The 26,585-nt window shown below is 43.4% G+C and overlaps 2 protein-coding genes and 1 long non-coding RNA gene across 5 annotated transcripts in view; all 3 read right to left on the bottom strand.

Moving 5' to 3' along the window:
* Positions 1–145: 145 nt before the first annotated feature.
* DAXX (death domain associated protein) lies at positions 146–4,640 on the bottom strand. Of its 3 annotated transcripts, none has more exons than XM_059178643.1 (8): positions 4,529–4,640; positions 3,375–3,631; positions 2,389–3,220; positions 2,042–2,256; positions 1,659–1,869; positions 1,031–1,505; positions 626–848; positions 146–410 (listed from the first exon to the last, which is right to left on the bottom strand). In XM_059178643.1, the coding sequence occupies exons 2-8, from the start codon at positions 3,579–3,581 to the stop codon at positions 351–353; spliced, it is 2,223 nt and encodes a 740-aa protein (XP_059034626.1). In that variant the 5' UTR covers positions 3,582–3,631; positions 4,529–4,640; the 3' UTR covers positions 146–350. The 3 variants fall into 3 exon arrangements, with proteins under 3 accessions (XP_059034626.1, XP_059034625.1, XP_059034627.1); XM_059178642.1 differs by having other exon boundaries at positions 3,375–3,634; positions 4,529–4,637; XM_059178644.1 differs by having other exon boundaries at positions 3,375–3,564; positions 4,529–4,596.
* A 566-nt stretch (positions 4,641–5,206) lies between these two features.
* The window catches only part of LOC131834256 (uncharacterized), a 41,884-nt gene continuing 20,505 nt past the window's right edge, over positions 5,207–26,585 (bottom strand). Inside the window, exon 3 of the long non-coding RNA XR_009354802.1 lies at positions 5,207–5,611. This is a non-coding gene — a long non-coding RNA (uncharacterized LOC131834256). The remainder of the gene's footprint in view (positions 5,612–26,585) is intronic.
* Positions 10,167–10,418, bottom strand: SMIM40 (small integral membrane protein 40). The gene has a single exon (XM_059178677.1). It carries the CDS (start codon positions 10,407–10,409, stop codon positions 10,167–10,169), a length of 243 nt encoding a protein of 80 aa, XP_059034660.1. The 5' UTR covers positions 10,410–10,418.

The raw sequence follows: 26,585 nt of genomic DNA, 5'->3' as shown, positions 1-26,585 counted from the left end.
TGAGGGTGAGAGAACTCCGAGAGAGGCGATCTAAGGGCAGGCTACAAAGGACAGCTCCAAGGTGTTGCCCGGGGTCAGGGAACCCTGAACCTGAGAACAGCTGGTGCCAAGCATTGAGTATGGAAGGAAAAGGAAAAGACAAGGATACAATAAGAAAAGAACTTTATTGTTTATTAATGTTTCTGTGTAAAACTTAAGTTTTTGTTGTTTTTTTGTCTGTTTTTTTAAAAGAAACATCACCAAAAGGCGATTAGCTCAGTCAATCCCTTCCTCAGTGATCAGCTTTCCACCATCCTCCAAATACTATCCCAAAACATTTTGTTGGAAGCTGGCAGTGGGAGGAGAGGCAGCTAATCAGAGTCTGAGAGCACGATGATCTCCTCAGGATCGCACTGTGTGGCCACACTCATCTGCAGGGGAGTGAGAGATGGAGTCAGAAAGAGAGGTCTGTCTGGAATATAGGGGGAGTAGAAGCAGAGGGAAGGACTTAACAGAGATTAAAAACAGGGGTGAGGAAAAAGGAAGAGAGAGGATGTGGTGCATGTAATATTCAGATGGAACACCTGAAACTAAAACAGACAACGAAAGAGAATTAAGTTAGGGAAAAACTGCCTCCCCCTCTTACCTTGTAAGTACCAGGCCGGGAGGGTAATGAATGGGGGGTTTGGGACAACCGGGCTGGAGATGGGCTACAGAGTGAGCTGGTCACCAGGCCATGGCTAGGAGAGTCCACCCTTGTGGAGGAATCAGCAACTGGGGCCATGGAAGTCAGGGGAGAAGGTGGGCTAGACAGGGTAGGTATCTTCTTCCCATTCTTCTCATGCACTGCCCTTTGCCTTTCCACATAGCTAGGGACAGAAACACAAATATGTAGGGGCGGGGGTTATGGAGAGCCTGAAGCTGAAGGGGTCTCTCCCAGCAGACCCAGCATCCAGTCTCTCCCAGCACACCCAGTTCCACAATATTCCTCTCAGAAAGCCCCCTGTAATCTCTTCTTAGCCTCCCTCCTCCTCGTCCTTCTTGTTGTTACCTGTTTCCTAATGGCCCTGCTCCAATCTGCTTCTCCTTCCGAGACTTCTTGCAGGGGGGACAGGAATCTCCCCAGGTATAAGGAGACACACCTCCATTGAAGGAAGTGGAGGTGACCATGGCTGCTCCATTCTCCAGGACAGTGGTGAGGGGGTCCTCTGATTGCTTCCTGGAAGAGGAAATGTCCCTCTCCTCAGGGGAAGGGGTGGTATCCAGGGGCAAGGCTTCAATCTCTAGCTCAAAGAGCTGAGACACAGGACTCTCTTCCTCCAGGGGTAACTCCTCAAGGGGTTCTTCATTGCTTTCAGCATCTATGCTGGAGGGGGCCAAGGGCTCTTCTGACAGTGAGGATGGTGACACTATGAGTCCTTTGTTTTGCTGCTCTCCTGCAGACCTGCTGATCCCTCTGCTAGGCTCCAGATTCTTTTCAGTGGATATCTGTTGTGGGGACATAGGGCTCTTGTCTCCATTCTGACCTGGAAAAGAAGAAAAGAGGGGCGAGGTAGCATGAGAACTTGGAGAATGAATACTGCTGAGAGTAAGAGGAGGAAGGGAAGGGTCTCAAACAGGTGGCTCATATCTAACAGAGTAGAGGGAACTGACACAGGAGGAGACTGTTCTTGATATACCTGCTTCCTCCTCCTCCTCCTCCTCCTCTTCATCGTCCCCCTGACCTTCCTGCATCTGTTCAAGATCCTCCTCTTCTTCAGAATCTGTGGCCTCTTCTTCTTCCTCTTCCTCCTCCTCTTCCTCTTCCTCATCACTTTCCCCATCTTCTTCATCATCACTCTCAGGCTTGGAGGTGGTAGGGCACTCCTGGGATGCCATTCCACTAGGGCCCTGGGGGACAAAGGAGTTCCTCTAAGGAATCCCTTGCCCCAGAGGGTCTGGTTCTTGTGTTCCTTTTGCACTCTTCCCCCTCAGGGGACAGGGGGTGGATGCAGGGGGAATCTCTGCTGGCCCGTGCAAGGGAAGGACAAAGTCTGTCTGAAGGGTTTTATCCCTTCCATACCTCACCAGAATCCAGGGAGGCTTTGGGGGGGTCTGCAGTGTGGGAAGAGGTAGCTTGAGGAAGCCGAGCTCTTCTCTTCTGTCGCTCGCCCTCCTCACTCTTGTCTTGCATCATTGCATATTTGGAGATGACCTCATCCAGCCGGCTCATAGCCAAGCTCCGGTTTTCTCGCAGGCGCCGGGCTAGGGCAGGATCCGACAGTGCCGGGTCAATGCCTACGTGGGAAGATATAAAGTCAGAGTACTCAGCCCAAACCCTAGAAGACGGGATGGGACTAGTAAGATGGCCCCCCTCCACTAAACATCTGACATAGAAGGGTTACTGACAGGCATCTCACTAATTCCTACCTGGCCTATAGTCATCTGTGAGGTGACAGCCAAAGTTATAGATGAGATCAAGGTGGCGTCGCTCCTGTAACCTGATGCCCACATCTCTGAAGGCATCCTGAGCCATAAGCTGGAGCTGCTGTCGGGGGAGGCCAAGGCTGTGCCGAGCAGCTGCCTTCTCCACGGCCCGCAGCACATCTCCATAGTCAGGGAAGGTATCTGGCCCCGGTTTGTTGATGAGCCTCTCAATGCGCCTGTTGACCTCTGGGTAGCGGGTGCCACGGTAGGGGATGCGCTGCTCTATGACACGGCCGGTCAGGGAAGAGCAGTCTTTGAGCTCACACAGCCGCCCGAAGAGGCGGATCAGCTTACGCTTCAACCTCGCTTCCTGCAGGTACGTGGAGTCAGGGTCGTCCAATTCTGAGAGATCCAACTCCTTTTCCTGCAGCCGCCGGATCTCTGCCACATAGAGCGCTAGCAGCTGCTCCAAGCGCTGGATCTGCCGCCGGGAACCACGGGTCCTTGGGGCCTCAGAGGCAGTGGTCTCGGCATGTGTGGGGTCCGAGGAGGGGTCTGTGGGAGGGTTATTCCCAGAGGGTTCACTAGAGGTGGTGGCAGCAGGGGCCAGGTTCAGCTTCTTCTTGGCTGAATGGGCCTTGAGAACAGTGCAGAGCTCATTAATGTAGACATAGAGCTTAGCTGGCCGACTCTGGGCCCGAGAGAGGACCCGAGAGAGGATGTTGCAGAACTCCGCCGAGGCCAAAAACAGAGAGTGGGCACGCTGCTGCCGGCTATAGAGGAATGGGACCACCTCAGGGTGGTCTGCTGTCTGCGTCTTACACAGTTCAAGGAACTAGAGGGTTCAGAGGAAGAAGGGAGGGGGAAAAAGACAAGGGGAGGGGTTGAGAAAAAGAAGGTAAGGCGGGGTTAGTGGGGAAGAAAGGACAGGAGAGCCAGTCAGCCATCCCCCTCCCTGGGGCACAAGAATCTTCTCCCCTGAAGCTCACCTCTTCAAACAGCTTCTCATTCTCCAACTTGTAGCATTTCTTGCCGCCAGAACTACTGCTTCCTCCAGCCCCATGGGGCTGGGAGGAGCCAGGGGCTTCTGCCCCGGGTGAGGCCGGATTGGGGGGTGGGTGGGAGGGCCCTGGCTGAGCAGCTGCTTCATCTTCGTCATCATCATCCAGCACGATGATGCTGTTAGCGGTGGCCATGGGGGGATCAAATCCCCCGGAGGGAGGAAGTGTTGGGGATTTCGGGATTCCTGCTGGAAGGGGATGGGGCCTCAGAAAGAGCCCCTCCAGCACAGCCCATCCCTTCATCGCACACATTTTCCAGTCTTCTTGGGCTCCACTAACACCCAGCCCTGCCCAACAGTGTCCTCACCGCCTATCTTCAGCAAATATTAGTCCCGGACGCTTTTCTGACCTTTTACTAGGGGAGCCCCAAACCACCTGAAAACCTGAAGTTCCTCGCTCCCAGCTCCACCCCTCCTGTCGATATCCTGTCTCTGGTTCGTTTCCCTACTATCATCTCATACTTGCCAAGTTGATTCTTCCAACCCCTGAACCACCTTCCTCATTGCACTCTGGATTTCCTGACATTCCCTCACACAGACACCACACCCCCATCAGCACCACCTCCCGAGCCTTCCCCCCCTTCGCTCTCAAGCACGTCAAATCCACACCCTCACCCCATCCTGAAGAATCACCCCCAACTCCGAGACTCTCTGAGGCGAAGAAGGTTCCCTCCCAACCACCCATTCCCCCTTCGCCTTCCTTAATTATCTTCACACTCCACCCTCTGACGGGTCTCCTCAAACCCGGGCGTTAGGTTGGGAGATCTCACCTCAAGTCCCCTCCCTCTTACCCCACCCGATTTCCCCCATTCTCTCTCTGTGACCTGTAGCCGATTGCGAGCCTAGCGCTGAACTCTCCCGATTCCTCTCTGATCCCAACCCCGCGTCCGACCCCTTCCCCAGAATGAGCTTCCCGCCAAGTCCCCCTCCCCCAGTTCAGTCCCCCGGCCGCCCCACTCCCCTTCAGGGATTGGAAGGAAGGTACCACAGCCTGCCCCTCAGACTCAGCGTCCGGGACTCCCCAGTACCTCTCCCTCGACATTCCCGCCCCCGTCTTCGCTCCCCGGACGGTCCGGCCCCCACCTCAGAAACGGTCTCTCGAGGCGACCCTCGCTGCTGATCTCAGAACCTCGCATGGTTCCCTCCGCCTTCCTTCCCCCTCCCACCGCAGGCCCTTCTCTGGACCGGAAGTTGCTGAATTTCCGCCTACAGCTACCTAGACGCGGCCATATTGTCGTACGGCGCGCGGCCCGGCCTCGGCCGGAAGTGGCGGTAGGCCCGCCCCCACCTCCAAGTATCGCCTACACGGTCTGCGGCCCCCTTTCCTGTGACCAGTAGAGGGCGGGCTTGTCACCTCAGGGCTTCCCAAAGTACGGGGGCGCCATCTTGCCGTACGGTATCGGCTACACCTGAACTCGGGCGCGCCGCCGACGGACCTCTTTTCACCCGGTGCTTTTGCGACTCCACCAATCAGAAACTTCCTGTATCCGGCCTAACCGTCGGCGGGTCGCGTGCGGGAAGGACTGAGCCACCTTTCCAAGTTGGGGAGGGGGAACGGGAAAGGACAGCTAAGAAACTGGGCCCTCCAAGACTGCGCAAGGGTGCAGGGCAGAGCGAGAGTCTCTTAAGAGGGGGGAAAAAAACCCTTTTTCCTTCCGTTAGGCCATTGACCAGCCTTCCGGAGCTACTTTCCTACCTGTCTTGTACCCTGTCCGCGGTTTAATCGGCTGTGCCTGCCCCTTCCCTTCTGCAGGCTGCGCACTCCCTTGCCGCTGTCCAGCAGCTACTTCTACTTCCAGGTTCTTTCCACTCCCAATCGTGAAATCATAACACACCCATACAAATGAGCACAGAGCGCTATACAAATGTGTTGTTATTATTGCTATTGTTGTTGATGTCTCTTTAAGCGCCTCTACGGAACTAGTGACCAAGTAGGTGGCACCTAGGTGGTTTTCCGTTCTTTTCTGGTGGGGGTTCCCGAAGTGTAGGCAGTGATGACCTGGAGGCCGAGCTTCGTCCGGGAGCTCCAGGGCCTTCGGACAGCGATATGGGGCGGGAGCTTTGAGCAGAAGCTGTGCAAATTGCCGCTGTAAGGGCTATCAGATGAAATGAGACTTCTAAAATACCTTGGGTCTCGACTCCTATCCTCCTCTTCCTCTGGGAGAGCTGAAGAAAGAGACAAGAAACTGATTTTGACGCCCGCCTCGTCCTCACGCCCATCTTACTCAACTTCAGAAAGGCCAGAAGGACTCGTGGAGCCCAAGCTGGGTCTAAATGTGAGCTTATGGGGAAGTCAGACTGGTTAACACGGAGATTCCCGTCTCCTGCAACCTTTCACATTCAACAAGTGTCAAGCATCTTGCCACTTTCTAGGACCGCAGAGGTCCTTACATCCCTAAGCTCTCAGAGTACCAAAAGCTCAACCCTCCCTTCCATTAAAGAATCCGACACCATGTCTACACCTATAGTCTTTAAATTAGGGAACACGAGGGTACTTAGACTTAGAGGAGCTGGAGGAATTTAATTTCCAGATTCTCAACTTTTGCAAAATTGGTCTTACTGAGTAAATGCCTGCAGTAGAGATTTTCCCTCTTCCCGTTTCCTTTTCTTATAGACATCGTCCCTCTTAAAGAAAAAAAAAATGCAGTCATACCTCATTTTATTGTGCTTCACAGATATTGTGGAAATTTTTTTTTGTTTGTTTTTTATAAGTTGAAGGTTTGCATTGAGCAAATCTTTTGGCAGCATTTTTCTTTTAAAAAATTATTTTTAAGTAATCTCTATGTCCAATGTGGGGCTCAGACTTACAACCCCAAGATCAAGAGTTGCATGTTCTACAGACTAAGCCAGCTGCCGTATTGGCACCATTTTCTTAACAGCATTTGCTCATTGTGTGTCTCGGTGTCACATTTTGGTAAGTATTGCAATACTTCAAATTTTTCCATTATTTTTATATTTGTTATGGTGATCTGTGATCAGTAGTTTTTGATGTTACTATTGTCATTGTTTTGGAATACCACAAATGACACCCACATAAGACAGTGAACTTATGTGTACCATAAGTGAACTTATGTGTACCAACCAGCTATTCCCCCACCTCTCTCCCTCTCTTCAGTCTCCCCTATTCTCTGAGACACAATAATATTGAAATTAGGCAAATTAGTAACCCTACGATGGCCTCTAACTGTGCAAGTGAAAGCAAGAGTCACCTCTCACTTTAAATCAAAAGCTAAAAATTATTAAGCTTAGTGAGGAAGGCATGTTGAAAGCTGAGATAGGCTGAAATCTGGGCCTCTCATGCCAAGCAGTCAGGCTGTGAATACAAAGGAAGAGTTCTTGAAGGAAATTAAAATTGCCTCTCCAGAGAATACATGAATGATCAGAAAAACAGCGTTATTGCTGATATGGAGGAAGCTTGAATGGTTTGGATAGAAGATCAAACCAGCCACAGCCAAACTCTCAGAGGCCCTGACTCTTCAATTCTTTGAAGGCTGAGAGAAGTGAGGAAGCTTCAGAAGAAAAATTTGAGGCTTACAGTGGTTGGTCCATGAGGTATAAGGAAGCCATCTTTATAACGTAAAAGTGCAAGAGGAAACAGCAGGTGCTGATGTAGAAGATGTAGCAAGTTACCTAGCAGACCTAGCTGAGATAATTAAGGAAAGTGACTACACTAAACAGATTTTCAGTGTAGATGAAAGAGTCTTATATTGGAAGAAGATACTATCTAGGACTTTCATGGTTAGTGAAAAGTCAGTGCCTGGCTTCAAATCTTCAACTGACAGGTTGACTCTCTTGTTGAGGGTTAATACAGCTAGGGACATTATGTTAAAGTCATTGCTCATGTGCCATTCCAAAAATCCTAGAGGCCTTAAGAATTACGCTAAATCTACTCTGCCTGTGCTCTATAAATAACCACAAAGCCTGGATGACAGCACATCTCTTGACAACAAAGTTTACTGTTAACATCTACTGCTCAGAAAGATTCCTTTCTGTTACTGCTCATTGAAAATGCACTTGGTAATCCAAGAGATCTGATGGAAATGTACAATGAGATTAATATTGTTTTCATGCCTGTTAAACACAGCATCCATTCTGCAGTCCATGGATCAAGGAGTAATTTTGACATTTAAGTCTTATCACTTAAGAATACATTTCATAAGACTATTGCTGGCATACATAGTGATTCTTCTAATGTATCTGGGGGAAGTATATTGAAAACCCTCTTGAAAAATTCATCAATGTAGATGCCATTAAGAACATTCGTGATTCATAGGATGAGGTCAAAATATCAACATTAAGGGGCACCTGGGTGGCTCAGTGGGTTAAGCCTCTGCCTTTGGCTCAGGTCATGATCTCAGGGTCCTGGGATCGAGCCCCACATTGGGCTCTCTGCTCAGCGGGAAGCCTGCTTCTTCCTCTCTCTGACTATCTCTCTGTCTACTTGTGATGTCTCTCTCTGTCAAATAAATAATAAAATCTTTTTTAAAAAATCAACATTAACAAGGGTTTTAAAGAAGTTGATTCCAACCTTCATGAAGGACTTTGAGGTGTTCAAGATGTCAGTGGAGGAAATAACCACAGATGTTGTAGAAATGGATAGAGAACTAGAATCAGAAGTGGAGCCTCAAGATGGGACTGAATTGATTGCAATCACAAGATTAATCTTCAACAGATGAAGGGTTGCTTCTTATGGGTGAGCAAAAAAAAAAAAAAAAGTGTTTTCTTGAGATGAAATCTCTTGGTAAAGATGCTGTTAAGACTATTGAAATGGCAACAAAGAATTTAGAATATTACATAAACTTAGTTGATAAGGTAGCAGCGGGGTTTGAGAGAATTGATTCTAATTTTGAAAGTTCTGTAGGTAAAATGCTAACAAGTAGCATCACAAGTTACAGAAAAATCATTTGTGAAAGAATAGTCAACAGATGCGGCAAACCTCCTTGTTGTCTTAAGAAACTGGCACAGCCATCCTAACCTTGAGCAATCACCACCCTGATCAGTCAGCAGCCATCAGCATCTAGGAAAAGACCCTTCCCCAGCAAAAAGATTAAAACTCCCTGAAAGCTCAGATGATAGCTGACATCTTTCAGCAATAATGTATTTTCTTTTTTTATTTGAGAGCAAGAGAGTGTGTGTGTTGCTGGGTGGGGAGGGGCAGAGGGAGAGAGGGAGAGAGAATGCCAAGGAGTCTCCACACCCAGCGCAGAGCCCAACATGGGGCTTGATTTCATGACCCTGAGATCATGACCTGAGCAGAAATCAAGAGTTGACTGCTTAACCGACAGAGCCATCCAGGTGCCCTTCCATAAAATATATTTAAATTAAGGTATGTGCATTTGTGTTTTTTTAGACATAATACTATTGCACACTTAATAGGCTATAGTGTAAACATAGCTTATATGGACTGAGAAACCAAAAAAGTTCCTTTGACTTGCTTTATTTGAGTATTTTCTTTGTTGTGTCTGGAATTGAACCTGCAAATCTCTGAAGTGTGCCTGTGGTTGTCAATCACGAAATCTTACCTTGTCTTAATAAAGAAACACATAGTGGGGCACCTAGGGTGGCTCAGTTAGTTAAGCATCTGTCTTTGGCTTAGGTCATTATCTGGGCTCCCTACTCAGTGGGAAGTCTGCTTCTCCATTCCTTTTCCCTATGCCTCTCCCCCCAGCTAGTACTTTCCCTCTCACTCTCTCTCTCAAATAAATAAAATCTTAAACACACACATAACCTTGTACTTTCCCTCTCACTTTCAAATAAATAAATAAAATCTTAAACCACACACACACACATACACACACACACTCATAGCCCATTTCTTTCATCAAGGTACCATAAACACCTCCTCCTTTATCTCATTAAAAAATGTACTCTTAATTTTTAGCCATTTAAAAAATGTGTGCAGTCTTTATGCTGTTTAATCAGTTCTGTTCTCATAATTGTAATGATAGCACAGAAGAAATTTTTTTTAACTTTTCTGTCTATGGTCACAAGAAAGAAAAATGCTTTTCATCTCAATTAAAATATAAGTATAGGCAGGAAAGTAGGATAGATTAGTCAATAAAAGACTTTCAAGTATAAAAGCCTAAAATTGTCAGGATGCCTGGGTGGCTCAGTTGGTTAAGCAGCTGCACTTGGCTCAGGTCATCATCCCAGGGTCCTGGGATCAAGTCCTGCATCAGGCTCCTTGCTCAGCAAGGAGCCTGCTTCTCTGCCTCTGCCTGCTTGTGCTCTCTCTCTCTGACAAATAAGTAAATAAGATCTTAAAAAAATAAAATAAAAGCCTAAAATTGTCTGTGGTGAAGTGAACCAGGTGTTCAAGGAGAAAAGAGAGTCATGAAAGAAGGAAAGGAATAATCCTAATTGTTAGGAGCTTGTTTATCTATTTTTAAATGGATAGTGGTTAGTATCAAGTCACTCTGATATTACCCTTCCCTGGACATTCAAAGGGTGATCTGTTTCATTTTTCAATGTGAATGTTTTCAATATACCAGAAATTACATCCTTGAAACAACTTTAATTTATGATGAAAAATTTTAGGTGGTTACTTTAAAATGTGAGAAGTACAAACTTTTTCAAAATTAATTTCCAATGTGTAGGTGCAAAAAAATGTAAGACAGCTGTTCTAAGCTATCCCAGTGTCCCCTCCACAGCCCCCAGCCGTCCCTTCTCCCTCTGCTCTCACCTCTGTAGCAGGAGAAGAGAATGTTAATAGGAAAGGTGGTCACAATTCCAGCTCCTCCTCCTTCTGAGGTGTTCTCAGGAGCCAGTCCCCAAACTTTGCCCATGGCAGCAGCCACAGTAGCCTACAAACAGCCTCCAGTGTCAGTAGTGTGAGGATGAGGGCCAGGAAGATAATGAAGGCCTTGTCCAAGGCCCGACGCAGGGGACTCCTGGGAGGACAAGGTCCCTGGGCAAATGCCAGGAACACATCCTCCTCATCCACATCACCTTCCTCCTCCACCATACTAACTCATAGTCTGACAGCTGACTGGATCAGCGAGGCTGGCATGGAAGCCCTTGCTCAGCAGCACCAGGATTAAAGGGCATGGCAGCAGCAAGTCCTGCACCTGTCAGGCTTGACCCTAATTCCCCCACCAAAGAGAGAGAAAGTAGAGATGAGCCTCTGAGCCTTTGAAACACTCATATAATCAACCAGTGCACTGTGAATGGTCTGGACTAGATTCATAAAGTCTGTCCGCCTTCACTATAACTGGGACTTGGCAACTGAAGGCCCAACACAGACCCATGCAAACTGGAACTGCTCAAGTCATTCTAGGTCTCTAGGCTCAAGGCCCAACATCTTGGGGCCCTACAGAGAGAAGGTGAGCAAGCAGAGCTCATATGCTACTGTGAGCCGCTGTCAGCCCATTCCAGCTTCACAGTGGGTGGTGAGAAAGGCCTAGGAGAAGGGCTCTCCAAACCATGTGGGTGGGGAAGCACAGAGGTGGGCTGGAGGCTGCGCAGGACTACTTCTCCCCCAAGTCTGCGGCCACTAAGCGTGGCCCACCCAAACCCACACAGCTCTCTTCCGGATTTCCGGCCCTTGCGTTCCAGAGGACATCAATAATTGGACCGCAGGAGCCCAAGGGGAGGGCTAGAAAAAGAGAGAGATCATGATTGGTCAGCGGGGCCAGAGGGTGTAATTGGAGCTTAAGTATTGGAGCAATAATGAAGGAGAGTGAGGGGTCCTGAGAAAGAGTTGTTGGCTGGGAATGTAGCCCAGAAGGTTGTCGTTGGGGCGAAGATTGAAGGTCATTTCTTGGCCCTGTTCCTCAGGCACTGGTTGGAAGGTTCATGACGGAAATCGAAGCCCATGTGGAGACCAGTGGACTCCCTGGATTAAGTGGGGCCGTGGGGGATAGGGTAGCCCGCCAAGTAAGCATTGTGCGGTAGTGGACCTCATACCTGGATCCTTTAGGGTCTCTTACCTACCTTAGTAGGAAAACCTTGTTCACCCCCAGTAAGGTACAAACGATGTCACAATTTTGTTTAGAGTCAACTCATGTTATTATTTGCTGTTGCCACAAGAGGGTTGTGTTAAAAGTCAAAAAACCTGGATGGGATCAAACTGATTACATAATTAGGAGGTGTTTTAAATTTTTGTTTAGTATATGTGTTGCCGAAACGAGTACATGTGTTAAATTAATTAAACAAAGAGGCCATTAGACTGAGGTGGTGCTAATGGCGTGGTGGCCTCTGTTAGCACATCAAAATCTAAGCCTGTAAATTCCTTAAGGTTAGGAAATCAGAACGCTGAGGACAGTCACAGCCAACTAGACTTTAAGCTTTTACAGCTGGCCAAATAGTTTACTTTCTTTGCTTCTGCACTTTTATCTGTGTAAGTCTTTCGGGTGGCTCCTGTCTACAGAGCATGCTTAAGCACTTCCAGTTTGGTGCTGCCCCCATTCAAATCCGTTTTTCCTCCAATGCTTAAAATGTTTAATATGCCTCAATTTATTTTTTTGTCTCTCTGTGTGACCTTGGGGAAGTCATCTGACTTTTTCTTAGCTTTAGTTTTTTGTTTATAAAACTGGTAAATCTCTTGCCTCACAAAATTGTTATAAGGGGCAAATGACACAAGTGTTTTTTTGTTTGTTTTCATTCTTTGTAATTTGTGAAGTGCTACGTTAATGTATTAATTTCTGATACCCTCGCTTATGTCCCAGGCAAGTTCACCATAAGGCTATACAATCACCTTTTTCTTTCCTTCCACAGGCAGGTTCAGCACCAAGGTCTTGTGTAATGTATATTCATGGGATTTTAAAAAAAATTTTAAATAATTTTAAGTTTACAGAAAACATTTTTTAAAGTATCCAGTATTCAGGGGCACTTGGGTGGCTCAGTCTGTTAAACATCCGACTCTTGATTTTGGCCCAGTCATGATCTTAGGGTCATATCAGGGTCATGAGATCAAGTGCCCTATTGGGTTCAGTGCTCAGCATGGAGTCTGCTTGAGATTCTTTCCCCTTCCTCTCCCTCTGCTTCTCCTCCTGCTCCTGATACTTCTCTCTCAAGTAAATAAATGAAATCTTTAAAAATATAAGGAGCACAGGCTTTTCATTTCTGCAAGATGTCTTTCAACCCAAGTGCCACATACAGGCAAGAGAAAAATGATGTTATGTACTTTTCAGTGCATGACATCAGGAAGTACTGGAGGTGAACCCATCTCACCCCTGTACTACCAACCCAGTTTGGCAGGTTTCTCCTCCATAAAGTCACAATGTGTCCCTTTGTAATTCCTAAGTATCTGCTACATCATCATATCTCTATCTATTTGCCTTAGCATCCATTTGATAACCCCCACTGGAATAACAACCATGATAATGTTTATTAAGTACTGATTTTTACTTCCATCATATCTTCTTCAGCTTTTAGTCAACAATCTGCTATAAAAGAGAGCATTTCGTTCTCCCTTGTTTATTCATTTATTGATATCCTATGGACTCATTGATCCTATCTTACCCAATAAGCTGTAAAGCCATTACTATCATATTTATTATCTGGACCTGTGGATTTCTATTTCACTTAATGAATTATAATAGGTTACTGTAATTATTATTTTGATGCACAAATGAGCCCAAATTTGTCAAATAAAATAGCCCTTCAAGCAGGATCCCGTGTCCTTCTGAAATGTCCTTAACATTTAAGCGCTTCCTTACTTTCTCTTTCAATTTGTACTTTTCCTGTCTCAGCTTAGGAATCAACCATGTCTTTTTGTGGCTTCTTCTAACAGGGTGACACTTGGAAACCAAGATCTGGGTGCTAGATATCCTCATTGCTATAGGGATGCCATCGTTTGTAGGCCCCATCTGCAAACCAAGCAAGGAAATATATGAACATATATATGAACATGCGCGCGCACCACACACACACACACACACTGTTGCTGCCTAACATAACCATAAAACAACCATTTTGTTATACTTGTGGAATGCTGTCTGGAATTCAGGAAGGACACAGTAAGGACAGGTTGTTTTTGCTTGGTGATGTCTGGTTCCTCAGGTGGGAAGATTTAAAGACTGGGGATGACTTAGCTGCTGAGGTGGAACCATCTGGAGGCATCTTCTGGCAGCTGATGCTAGCTGTCAGCTGAATCTGTGCTGGAGCTCTTGGCCAGAACACCTACACAAGTCCTCTCCAAGTAGCCTGGCCTTCTTCACAGTGTGGTAATCTTGGGATAGTTAGAATTCTTACATGGCCCTTGTGGCTCTGAAAACAAGTGTTGCAGTGAAAAGGGCAAAAGGTGCATCACCTTTTAGATCTAGCCTCAGAAATCTTATGGCATGACTTCACTGCATTTATTGGTTACAGGAGAGTCACAAACCTGTTCAGATTTATAGGGAGGAGATATAGATCTCATAAATCCACCCCTTGATGGAAGAAGTGGAGAAATTTCAAGAGAGAGTGGTGAGTAAGAGGAGAACAAGAGCACAGTCAGTTCTTTCAAAGAATGTTGCCCTAAAGGGAAGGAGAGAAAAGCAGCATAATGTAGAAGGAGATGTGGGATCAGGAGGAAGGATTTTTTTTAATGGACATATTCTGGTATTTTTATATGCTCATAGGAATGACTAAGTAGAGAGGGAGGAGACAAGGGGGTAAAGTGGTAATTTTAGGAGTGGTAGGACTGGTATCCTTGAGTGAGGGGGCCTGGAGTGTAGTCCATAAGTAGAGGAGGTAGCCTTGGATAGATACTTAGATTTGGTGCCTGGAGGGAAGACAGAGTCTAAGGGCAGAAATGTAGGTAGGTAGGGAGATGTAGAGGGAAGTGGAGACTGTTCTCTTCTGTTGCTTCTGGTTTTCAGTGAACTAAGAAGTAATAATCAGCTGGGCACCAAGGGGTTAATTCAACATAGAGAGAAAAGAAGGTGTAGACATTTGTAGGGTCCCAGTGGAAGAGTAAAGATGGAAGCTTGAGCTTGCATATCATAGGTCTAAATTTTTTTAAGCCATTAATCAGGTTAATGGACTGTTAAATATGTCTTTACTTTTACTTTGACAAATTTACCCTCACAACAAAATTTTAAAAATATGAGTGAAGCACCACAATTAGAAGAACATCAAAATGAGTATGTTTAATTATTATCACATGTATCTAGGTATTCTATTGGTGGAGCAGATATGGTTGGATGAGTAATAAAGATAAGCATTATTCACCAATTAATAAAATATGTTATTTAAAAAAAATTTTAATCTATTTATTTTAGAGACAGATCAGGGGAGGGGCAGAGGGCGAGCTGGAGAGAGAATGTCAAGCAGACTCCCCACTGAGCCCACAGCCCAACAGGAGGGTTGTTCTCATGGCCCTGAGATTAAGACCTGAGCTGAAACTAAGAGTTGGACACTCAGCCAATTGAGCCACCCAGGCGCCCCTAAAATATATGTGCTATAAAATGAATTTTAGGGGTACCTGGGTGGCTTAGTTGGTTAAGCGTCTGCCTTAGGCTCAGGTAATGATTTCCCTCCTTCTCCCTCTCCCTCTGCTGCTCACCCTGCTTGACCTCTCTTGTTCAGTCTCACTCTCTCTAATAAATAAATAAAAATTTTAAAATAAATAAATAAGGGTGCCTGGGTGTCTCAGTCAGTTAAGCATCTACCTTTGGCTCAGGTCATGATCCCAGGGTCCTGGGGTCGAACTGCGCTTTGGGCTCCCTAATCAGTGGGAAGCCTGCTTCTCCCTCCCCCACTCCCCCTGCTTGTGTTTCCTCTCACTGTGTGTCTCTCTCGGTCATATAAATAAATACATAGAATCTTAAAAAAAAAAGACAAATTTTTAAAAAGTTAAAAAAAAACCATGATGAAATATCACCTCACACCTCTTGGAATGGCTAAAATTAACAACACAGGAAATAACAGATGTTGATGAGGATGTGGAGAAAAGGGAACCTTCTTACACTGCTAGTAGGAATGCAAACTGGAGCAGCCACTCTGGAGAACAGTATGGAGCTTCCTCAAATAGTTAAAAATAGAACTGCTCAGGATCCAGCAATTTCACTACTAGATATTTACCCAAAGGATATGAAAATACAGATTCTAAGGAGTATTGCCTCCTGATATTTATAGCAGCATTATGAACAATAGCCAAACTATGGAGAAGCCCAAATGACCATTGACTGATGAGTGGATAAAGAAGATGTGGTACATATATACAATGGAATATTACTCAGCCAACAAAAACAATGGAATCTTGCCAGTTGCCGTAATGTGGATGGAGCTAGAGTGTATTATGCTAAGTGAAATAGATCAGTCAGAGAAAGATGATGTCAGAGAAGGACACCATATGATGTCATTCATATGTGGAATTTAGGAAACAAAACAGATGAATGTGTGGGAAGGGGTAAAAAGAGAGAGAAGGAGAAAGGGGAAAGCAAACCATAAGAGACTCTTAAAGATAGAGAACAAACTGAGGGTTGATGGAGGGAAATAGGTGGGGGATGGGCTACAAGGTTGATTGGTATTAAGGAGGGCACTCGTTATGATGAGCACTGGGTGTTACATGTAAGTGGTGAATCACTAAATTCTACAGAGGAAGGCACAGAGAAAGAGCCAACACAGACAGGTGGAGTGGGAGAGGAAGAAGCAGGCTTTCTGCCAAGCAGGGATCCTGATGCCCGGCTCCATTCCAGGACTCTGGGATCATGACCTGAGCTGAAAGTAGACACTTAACAACTGAGCCACCTAGGCACCCCTAACTAATTAGAATTTAAATAAAAATTTGGAAGGAAAGAGGAGAAAGAAAGAGAAAAAAAAGAAAGAAAACTATGACACAAATGAAATAAAAATTAAAAACCAGATCAGTGGAAATAGTTTCACGGTTAAGCTGATCCCAATGTATTTACAGTAAGGGGTAAGGTACAAAAGATAAAGGTAAAAGGATAAAGATTAAGAACTACAGGAAGCCTTCTTTGGTTATCTCCATTCTGGATTAAATGTCCCTTTTCAGTAATCATAAAAAAAATAAAAATAAAGTATAGAATGCAAGTCATACTAAATAAAGTTATTATAGAAAGAAGGTATTTTAAAATTTAACATTTAAAAATTGTAATTAAATCTTTAAAAAATTTTTTAAATATTGTATTTATTTATTTATTTATTTGAGAGGGAGAAAGAGAGAAAGTGAGCAGGGGGAAGGAGAAGTAGACTCCCCACTGAGCAGGGAGCCTGATGCAGGACTCAGTTGCAGGACACTGGGATCATGATCCAAGCCAAAGGCAGCCACTCAACTGACGGAGCCACCCAGGTACACTTTAAATATATTTTTTTAATATTTATTTATTTATTTATTTGACAGAGAGAGAGAGAGAGAGCGAGAGAGTTCCCGGAATACAAGCAGGGGGAGTGAGAGAGAGAGAAGCAGGTTCCCCGCTGAGCAGGGAGCCCAATGCCCGGCTTGATCCCAGAACCCTGGGATCATGACCCGAGCTGAAGACAGAGGCTTAACCCACTGAGCACCCAGGTGCCCCTACCCCTTAAATATTTTTTATAAAAATAAAACTACATGCTGGAGCACCTGGCTGGCTCAGTGGGTTAAAGCCTCTGCCTTCAGCTCAGGTCATGATCCCAGGGTCCTGGGATCGAGCCCCACATCGGGCCCTCTGCTTAGCAGGGAGCCTGCTTCCTTCTCTCTCTCTCTCTCTCTCTGCCTGCCTCTCTGCCTACTTGTGATCTCTGTCAAATAAATAAATAAAATTAAAAAAAAAATAAAACTACATGTAATTCAAGTATTGCCTGTCTGTTGAGTTGCCAGTGTAACTTCATATGTCATACTTGTTCTACCTACATATATATATATATATATATATATATATATATATATATATACACACACACACACACAAATTTAAGAGTAATATAAATTGTTTAGTACAGGGAAATGTTCTTCAGCCACCATGTGCAACTGTGGCCCTACTGGGAAATGAAACATCACTATATAAGAAAACATTGCTTTCATACTGACTGAGAGAGATTTGACAAGTTGATTAATTTGTCTTTTCTATAACCTAATTACTAACACTGCTAAATTCTCCTTGTATTTTAAACAAGTGTCCATCTTTAGAGTCAGCAACAGCACAACCCATAAATCTTCACAACACTGGGTCACCATCAACTTTTGTTTCAATGACAGGGGCTAGGAGGTATGGAAACATATTTCCTTGGGACCAGAATAGTGTTAATTATAACAGATGTTTAGGCTTATGGTCATGCTGTGTATAGTAGGCAGCCTTCTAAAATAGCTCCCAGTGATCTCTACCTCCTGATATTCATGCCTTTGTGTAATCCCCTGCCTTTAAATGTGGACTAGATCTAATGACTTGCTTGTAATGAATTGAATATGGCAAAAGAGATGGGATGACACTCATTTTTACAATGGACTTTTATTTATATATTTATTTTTAAAGATTTTATTTTTTTATGACAGAGAGGGAGTGAGAGAGGGAACACAAGCAGAGGGGAGCTGGAGAAGCAGCAGCAGCTTTCCCTCTGAGCAGGGAGCCCAATATGGGGCTCGATCCCAGGACACTGGGATCATGACCTGAGCCGAAGGCAGATGCTTAATGACTGAGCCACTCAGACACCCCTACAATGGACTTTTATGAATGGTAAGTTATAACATATGTCTTTTCCCACCTCCCACCTTCTCTCTGTCCAGCCCCTCCCCAAAGTAACAAGAAAGAGAGCAAATATTTGGTAATATACCAACAGCAGTATTACTCTTTTCCTAGATCTCATGTGCCAGTAATTTTATTCACTTTTTTAAAGATTTATTTATTTATTTTAGAAAAAAAGGGTGAGAGCTTGCACAAGGAGAGAGGGGAGGGGCAGAGGGAGAGGGAGAGAATCGTGAAGCAGTCTCCTAGGACCCTGAGATCATGGCCTCAGTCAAAATCAAAAGTCAGATGCTTAACTGACTAAGCCAACCAGGCACCCCAGTGTTCTGATAATTTTAAAGGGCCACAATATACTTCAGATTTTGCTGGCAAGTATTTCTGGATTTCATAAGTCTTTCACCATTTGTGGGACTTGAATGGAATATTATCTTCCATTGTATGGCTCTGGCTTCTCGGTATTGGTTAGGTGGTATTTTTTTTAAAAAGATGTTATTTATTTATTTAACAGAGAGAGAGAGATCACAAGTAGGCAGAGAGGCAGGCAGAGGGGGGGCAGGAAGCAGGCTTCCCGCCGAGCAGAGAGCCCGATGCAGGAGTCAGTCCCAGGACCCCGAGATCACGACCCAAGCTGAAGGCAGAGGCTTAACCCACTGAGCCACCCAGGAGCCCTGGGTTAGGTGGTATTATTAAGTCACTGATCTTACCTAAATTATCTTTACATTCCAACACAGGAAATACCTGTTTCTCACGTCTCAAGAAAAACAGAAATAAATCATCCATGAGAGCTGTACCGAAGCAAGTATCATTCAAAATAATGTGAATATCCACATCCAGGGAAGGAGGCTGCACGGTACAATTTCTAAAGGTTATGAAAGCTTGGTGGAAGAGACCAGCATTGAGTCTGTAATCAAAACCCAGTTGCTGAATTTCTTTTCTCTTGTAAAACTTGCCTAACCTTCTTTATTTCATTCTTGTCCAGAGGGTGTGTTAGCTTGGCCCCAAGGTTGCCATCTTTGCTGGGGCCCTGAGGTTTCACAGTTGGCTGCACGAACAGAAATGTATCCTGAGTTTTGTTCAATGTGGGCACAAAGGGTAAAGAAGTAGTCTACCCAGTGGCCAGCGTGGTGCCCTGCTGAGATTTGAATAGGGGTGCCTAGCTGGCTCAGTGGGTAGAACACACTGCTCTTGATTTCAGGGTCATGAGTTCAAGTCCTATTTTGGGCATGGAACCTACTTAAAAACATGTTTTCAAAAAAGATGTGAATGAACTCTTTTTCCACAGTTGGAGATTTTACATTGTTTTTTCTCCTTGAATTCCTATTTCATTTACTTCCACCATAGAATTTTATCTTAATTTAATGGATGTGATATCTGAGAGTCTTGTAATGATCTCCCTATATTTCTCTGCAACAAAATCCATTTTTTAAAATTAGTTCCTTTTAATTTCATTTAAACAAAGCATCCTAAGTGTTTCAATTTTTCTTCTGGAATGAACCATTAACAGTAGCGTGAACTGATGAAAATCACATGTCCGCTATAAAATTTGATAATTATTAAATATTAATATAAAATGGTATCCAAAATGCATCTGTTAATGAATTTTCAACTAGTTCATGTATCATTGAATCATGTTGCTGGAATGAGGAGCATTAATTATCAATTCCTTTTCTATTTTTTCTTTTTCATCAATGTAAGGACTAAAAGTCCTTATAATAAGCAAATTATAAGTAAAAGGGAACGGAAATACTTTTATTATAGCAATAACACTCACTTCTTTGAACTCCTTCTGAATTATATGTCAAAAATCACATAATGGGCCATCATTAAAAGTATTTTTAATGATATTCAGGCTGACAACTCCATTATATTCTCTTTTAATTGTGTTGAAAGCAAAGAATTGGAAACCACCTGACTCACTAAAGGATTCATTGCTCAATCATTAAAGTCATTTTCTTTCAAAAACAATATTCCAAATATTCCAAATTGCACTTTTGTTTGACAACCCAGATGTTTTCACATTTCCTCACCTTGAGAGAATGGCATGTAGGCAATGGTAAAAGAGGAGGAGGGAAGAGAGAATCTGCAGAACAGCTCTCAGGCAAACCAGTTTTAGGGAAAAGGGCATACAGCAATAGAGAATGCAAAAATGGGTACTTCCATAACTGGTCGTGCCCTCGGACCACTTGTAAGGTCTTTGTGTACTCCTTGGGTTTCAAACATTCTAGGGTAAAGGGCACTGGAGTAGGGAAGTGCAATATGATTGTTAGCCAGCACTGAGTCTACTTGAGGCTTATGATAAATTAAAAGAGAGATCAGCCAGCATGGCTGTGTGGTTGTCATTTCCCATGGATATGTCCAGCCCCATGAGGACAGCGGCAGAGGTGGCAGAGCTGGAGCTTTCACAACAATGCTGGGAAAGGATAAAGTAGCAAAGGTCATATGTAGGCCAGGCCATATGTAAAAGTAACAACAGGATTATTGGTGGAGGCCAGGCAGGAAAGCAAGTGCCAGAATTTCCAGTTGTTTTGTTGTTTGTTTGTTTGTTTGCTTTCTTGCTTGTTTTTAATTAAACTCTGCCTTCAATGTGGGCTCAAAATCATGATCCTGAGATCAAGAGTTGCATGCTCTACTGGCTAAGCCACCCAGGTGTCCCTAAAGTTTCCAGTTCTTAAGGATGAGATCTCCTGGGGTGCCTGGGTGGCTCAATCGGTTAAGCATCTGCCTTTGGCTCAGGTCTCTGGGTCCTGGGATCAAACCCTGCATTGGGCTTCCTGCTCAGTGGGGAGTCTGCTTCTCTTTCTCTCTCTTTCTCCCTCTGCCCCTCTACACTGCTCATTCTCTCTCTCTCTCAAATAAATAAAATCCTTAAAAAAAAAAAAAAAAGAATGAGATCTCCTAGGATTGTAAAGTGAGAAGAGAGTCCAAGACCAAGCTTTGGACAGCTCCAATATTTAATGTCAAGATAGAGAAGGAAATGGTGATCAAAGGCAATCAGAGAGGTGAAAGGGATATCAGGAAAGTGTTGGGTCATATAGGCCAAAGGATTTTCCCAAGAAAGTGGAAGCCAATTTGCCATCTGCTGCTGGAAACCAAATATAAGGAGGTCTGCAAAGTCCATTGGATTTGGTTGTATGGAAGTCATTGGCGCAATTTAAAGAGAGTAAGACGAAGAAGCCCAACTGGAGTAGGTCGTGGGAAATGAGTGGGAGATGGGATATGGAAGCAGTCAATACTACCAACTCTTACTGGGATGTGAAAAGGAGGAGGATCATAGGGTTTTCTTTACTGTTGTTTTTCATTTGTTGTAATTATAATATTTATTATACTTTATAATATTTATTGGTTGGTTTTCTCTTCTTTATCTGTGTCTCTCCTTTCTCAAAACTGGAATCTAAGCTCTACGAGGGCAGGAACGAACCCTGTCTTGCCCAGGCTGTGCAGTATACAAGATGCTTGGGAATATTTTTTAATGGATTAGTGAATGAACCAATGCTAAATAAAAGGTTTGCAAAAGTAGTCCCCCCCAAAACAAAGTATATCAAGATATACCTTTGGATCCAAAGACAAATTCCAGCTTCATTTCTTTGAATACAAAGGCAATTTTAAGCTCCTTTGGTTAAATCTTGAGAATTGGACATTCAAGTTTATCTCTCCTCATGCCCCCAACCTCCCTGAAGTAAAGGGGGGGAAAAAGTCACAAGCTTATAAGGAAAAGAGGACAAGGAGAAGAGACTAATCAAACAGGAGAAGTCAACCTGTTAGGAATTGGAAAGCTGATAGAGCCAAGAGAAGAGTGTTAATTGACTTTGCCAACCTAGGAAAGCAAAACCATGGGGTAAGAGCAGTAGCTGTGAGTCACAAGACACAAGCTGATTCCTCAGGCAGAACTTAGAGAAGATAAAGGAACAGATACCACCCCCCCCCATTCCCTTTGAAAGCAGAGATACAGCGGGAAGATGGATTAAAAGTTTTTGAAGAAACACTTAGTTCTCCCCACAGTTGGTAAGCAGGCAACCTCCTAGGCCAGGACATTATTTCAGGGGAAGATTGGAGAAAGCCAAACCACACAGATTCTGGCCTTGGGACACGAGGCCCAGCTGAGAGCAGAGATGAGGCCCCATGCCAAGCACAGGGGCCTTTAGTAAAGTCCGTATCTCAAGCACTGAATCCTTCAGTTCCCTTTCCTCAGCTGCTTCCCAGAAAGGTACAATCTCCTTTCACCCCATGTTAGTCTGATTCTCTAAGAAAACTAACGTCAAGAAAAAATAGCTACAGATTTTGATATTTGAGGGTTATTCAGATTTTTTTAAAAATCTGGATTTTCCTAGAGTAAAGGCTACTAGTTCCCACCAGGATAGCAGAGTGATCTACCAGCTTGGTAGCTTTACCTTAAATGTGAGTGTTCAGTTAAGGATCACCAGATATTTGAGGAAGACTCTGGACAAGGGCAACAAATCAAAATAAAAAGTAAAAAAGAACATAAAGGAAAAGAGACAAAAGAGAAAAAGTCACAAAAACTGTGATAAACTTCCTCATAGATAAGATAGCATGCATATATATATATATATATATATACATATATATATATGTATATATGTGAAAGAACAGGATGCTATGAAAAAATCAACAAAGAGCTGTAAGATCAACAGTATATGAGAAAAACTGAGGACTAATTTTAAGATCCTAATTTTACTTTTATGATGGCAAGAAGCTATTGGCATTTGAAAAGTAACAGTTGAGGGGCTCCTGACTGGCTGAGTCGGTGGGGCATGCCACTCTTGATCTTGCAGTTATGGGTTCAAGTCCCACATGGGGTGTAGAGATTACTTAAAAATAAGACCTTTTAAAAATAAATTAATTAAAAAATAAAAAGTAACAGGTGTTCTTATTATACTTAGTTCAAACAACAAACAAAAAGTATTTATCCTCTTTTTTTCTCCTGAAAATGACGTCTCTAAAGAAAGGAGTGCATCTTTTTCTTGAGAAATTACTCTCCTACTTGTTCTGCCTGTTTAGGTATTATACTGATTCAGCACTCAATGAATTAACAAAAGAATCCTTCCTGTTAAATAGATCCAAAGGGATAAAGGTGCATCTCTTGTTTTCCCCTGTCCCTCCACCACCTAGTTCACCTCCCAAGAGCCAAACCTTTGTACTAGTTTCTCCTGTCTCTTTCCACATAAGGCAATTAATTTACTGTGAAACCAGTGATGCTTTGGCATCAGGCTTCCTTCCTTACTTGCTCAGGACCCTTCCCGGGCCCTGAACCCAATTTTGATTTGAATTTTTTGTATTTTTTTTAAACTTTCTTAAAAAGGGCCACCAGAATTGTACAAGTGTCAGGGGTCTCCAAACCTGGATCTACCAGAGATGGCATGTCTTCATATATAAGCCTGTATTCATACATATTCTTTAAGAATACATAAATGATAGTGTACCATTCTCTTTCTCTGCCTTACTTTTTTATGCTTAATATCCTTTTAAAGATTATTTATTCATTTATTTGACATAGAGAGCGAGCGCACAAGCAGAGGGAGTGGCAGAGGAAAAGGGAGAAGCAGACTTCTCAATGAGCAGGGAGCCCAGTGTGGGTGTAAAAATAAACACCAGACAAATTCGGGGTTTGGGATAGAGAGTGTAAGTGAGAGATAACCAGCAACTGGGGCGTATATAGACCCACAAACATCCCACAAGAGTAAGAGTCAGTATGAACATCTGCCTCTGCAAGAGGAAACCCAAACCGCTTCTGGTCTCCCCTCACCTCCTTGCACCTGCTTGGGTGGGAAGGGATCCTAGAAAGAAATGCAGGAAAAGAAGACAACCACACGGTGCCTGGTTCCCACTGTAGCTTTCCAATGTCAAGCCAGTCCTAGCTGGCCAAAAGAAACGTAATTAAAAGTGAAGCTTGGAGGACTTTTTATATCAGAGGTTGAGCAGATGTGATCTGCGGCCTTCCTGAGTATGGTGCAGGAGCAGTGGAAGAACCAGCCCAGCAAGGCAGGTTCCAATGGGCACTGGGAGAAGAGGAGACAGCTATTACTCGATTACAATCTGCAAGTCCACAGACTCAATGTATTGTTCAGAAGTAAAAGTTACAGCTCGTAGTAAGTGTTATGAGCGAAAGACACAGTGTGAGAGAGAATTAGAGATATAGCGTGGAAAGACATTTAGTTACTTGACAGAGTGACCGTGAAAGGGCTCCCAAAGCTGACTTCAAGAAGGAGAATGAACCAGTCTTAGCATTTCAAGCGGAAGAAGTGGCTAAGTGGGGAAAGTCCCAAGGCAGAGAAGAAGACCTTGGCATGTTCTAGGGCAATTCTTGCTTTCTTTGTTAACCACAATATATGGGCTAAAAACAGAACTACAAACAAACACCCACACGCACACATTTTATCTGCAAATCAGAACAGTCACATCTAAAACAAAAGTATCATGGAACTCTCCTTTTACCTAAAATGCTCAAATGGATTCTGGTATTTAACATCAGATTCACTGAGATATCATTTACATACAGTAAAATTCACTCTTTGTAGGTTCTATGTGTTTTGATAAATTTATGCAATCACTTACATCACCACAATCAAGCTACAGAACAATTTTCAAAATTCCTTCCTGCTATTTTCAAAAAAGATTTTATTTATTTGACAGATATCACAAGAAGGCGGAGAGGCAGGCAGAAAGAGAGAGAGGGAAGCAGGCTCCCACTGAGTGGAGAGCCTGATGCGGGACTCAATCCCAAGACCCTGAGATCATGACCCTGAGATCACAGACCCTGAGCCAAAGGCAGAGGCTTTAACCCACTGAGCCACCCAGGTGCCCCATCCTGCTATTTTGTAGTCAATTTCCTCACCACAACATGTTGCTACTGGCAATCACTGATTTCTGCCACTAAGGGTTTTTTTTAAAAAATGGTTTTTCTCAATGAGTCTGTCTAGATGTTTATTAATGTTAATGATCTTTTTGAAAAACCTGCTTCAGGTTTCATTGTTCTTTCTCTACAGTTCTTTTGTTCTCAATTTTATTGATTTCTGCCCTTTTCTTATGTCCTTCCTCCTTCGCTTTGGATTTAATTTGCTCTTTTTTTTTTTTTTTAAAGATTTTATTTATTTATTTGACACACAGAGATGACAAGTAGGCAGAGAGGCAGGCAGAGAGAGAAAAGAGGAGGCAGGCTCCCTGCTGAGCAGAGAGCCTGATGTGGGGCTCGATCCCAGGACCCTGAGATCATGACCTGAGCGGAAGGCAGAGGCTTTAACCCACTGAGCCACCCAGGCGCCCCTAATTTGCTCTTTTTAAAAAATTTCTGGTTTCTTAAGGTGGAAGATTAGATTACTGATTTGAAATTTTTCTTGTTTTCTAGTTTAATGTTTAAACTTCCATTTAAAAAAAAATAAACTTCCATTTAAGCATTGCTTTAGTGGTATCCACAAATTTTGATAATTTTGTGTTTCATTTTTATTCACTTCAAAATATTCTCTGATTTCCCGTGTGACTTTTTATTTGACCCATGGCTTTTTGAAGAAGTGTGTTGTTTAATTTGCAAATATTTGGGAGATTTTCCAAATGTCATTCTGTTATTGATTTTTAATTTAATTTGGTTGTAATAAGAGAACATACTTTTATGATTTCAATTAGTTTAAATTTGGTGAGGCTTTTTTTTATGGCCCAGAATGCAATCTGTCTTGATAAGTGTTCCATGTATTCTTGAAAACAATGTTGTTTTTCTGTTGTTGAGTGGAATGTTCCCTAAATGTCACTTAGATCAAATTTATTGATAATGTGTTCAGGCCTTTATATCTGTGCTGATTTTCTGTTTAGTTGTCTTATCAATTACTGAGACAGGAATATGTTGAAGTCTCCAACTATAACTATGGATTTATCTATTTTGCCTTTCACTTTTAGAAGTTTTACTGTATATATTTTGAAGCTGTGTTCAATGCACGACCCTTTAGGACTGTTATGTCTTCATGAATTGATTCCATTATGGTTGGGTCCATATTTATCCCTGGAAATATTCCTTATTGGGAAGTCTGATTTGTCTGGTACGAATATAGCCCTTCTGCTTTCTTTTGATTAGTGTTTGCATAGTATACCTTTTTGTATCCTATTATTTTTAGCTAAAAATTGCTCTATATTTTATGTGTTTCTAGTAGAGAGCATATAATTTGTGTCTTGCTTTCATTTGTGCAACACAGTTCAAAAGTAAAATAGGTAGCTGATAGAGTGAGAGAAAATATTCCCAATACATATAGACAACAAAAGACCAATATGAAAATAGATGAAGAATTTCTACAAATCAATAGGAAAAAGACAAAAAACACAATAGAAAAGTGAGCAAAAAACCTGAAGGGACATTTCATGAAACTGATATTCAATGGCCAATGAATTTAGGAAAAAGTACTTAACTTCATTAATCATCAGAGAAATTCTAATTAAACCACAGTGCAATCCCACTACATATCCCCAGAAGGGCTAAAATAAAAAAGATTAACAATAACAAGAGTTGGCAAGGATGTGGAGCAACTAGAGCTCTC

Source organism: Mustela lutreola, chromosome 6 (assembly GCF_030435805.1).
Source record: "Mustela lutreola isolate mMusLut2 chromosome 6, mMusLut2.pri, whole genome shotgun sequence".
NCBI lineage: Eukaryota > Metazoa > Chordata > Mammalia > Carnivora > Mustelidae > Mustela > Mustela lutreola.
The sequence above is the reverse complement of the archived record's forward strand: the minus strand, read 5'-3'. Positions and strand labels throughout refer to the sequence as shown.

Excerpts from the sequence above, each read along its gene's own strand:
- DAXX (XM_059178644.1), bottom strand. The coding sequence starts at position 4,581 with ATGCGAGGTTCTGAGATCAGCAGCGAGGGTCGCCTCGAGAGACCGTTT. Across the intron at positions 3,565-4,528 it reads CTCGAGAGACCGTTTCTGAG|CATCATCGTGCTGGATGATG; the intron begins GTGGGGGCCGGA and ends CACCGCTAACAG. Across the intron at positions 411-625 it reads CCCGGCCTGGTACTTACAAG|ATGAGTGTGGCCACACAGTG; the intron begins GTAAGAGGGGGA and ends ACTCCCCTGCAG.
- SMIM40 (XM_059178677.1), bottom strand. The coding sequence starts at position 10,409 with ATGGTGGAGGAGGAAGGTGATGTGGATGAGGAGGATGTGTTCCTGGCA.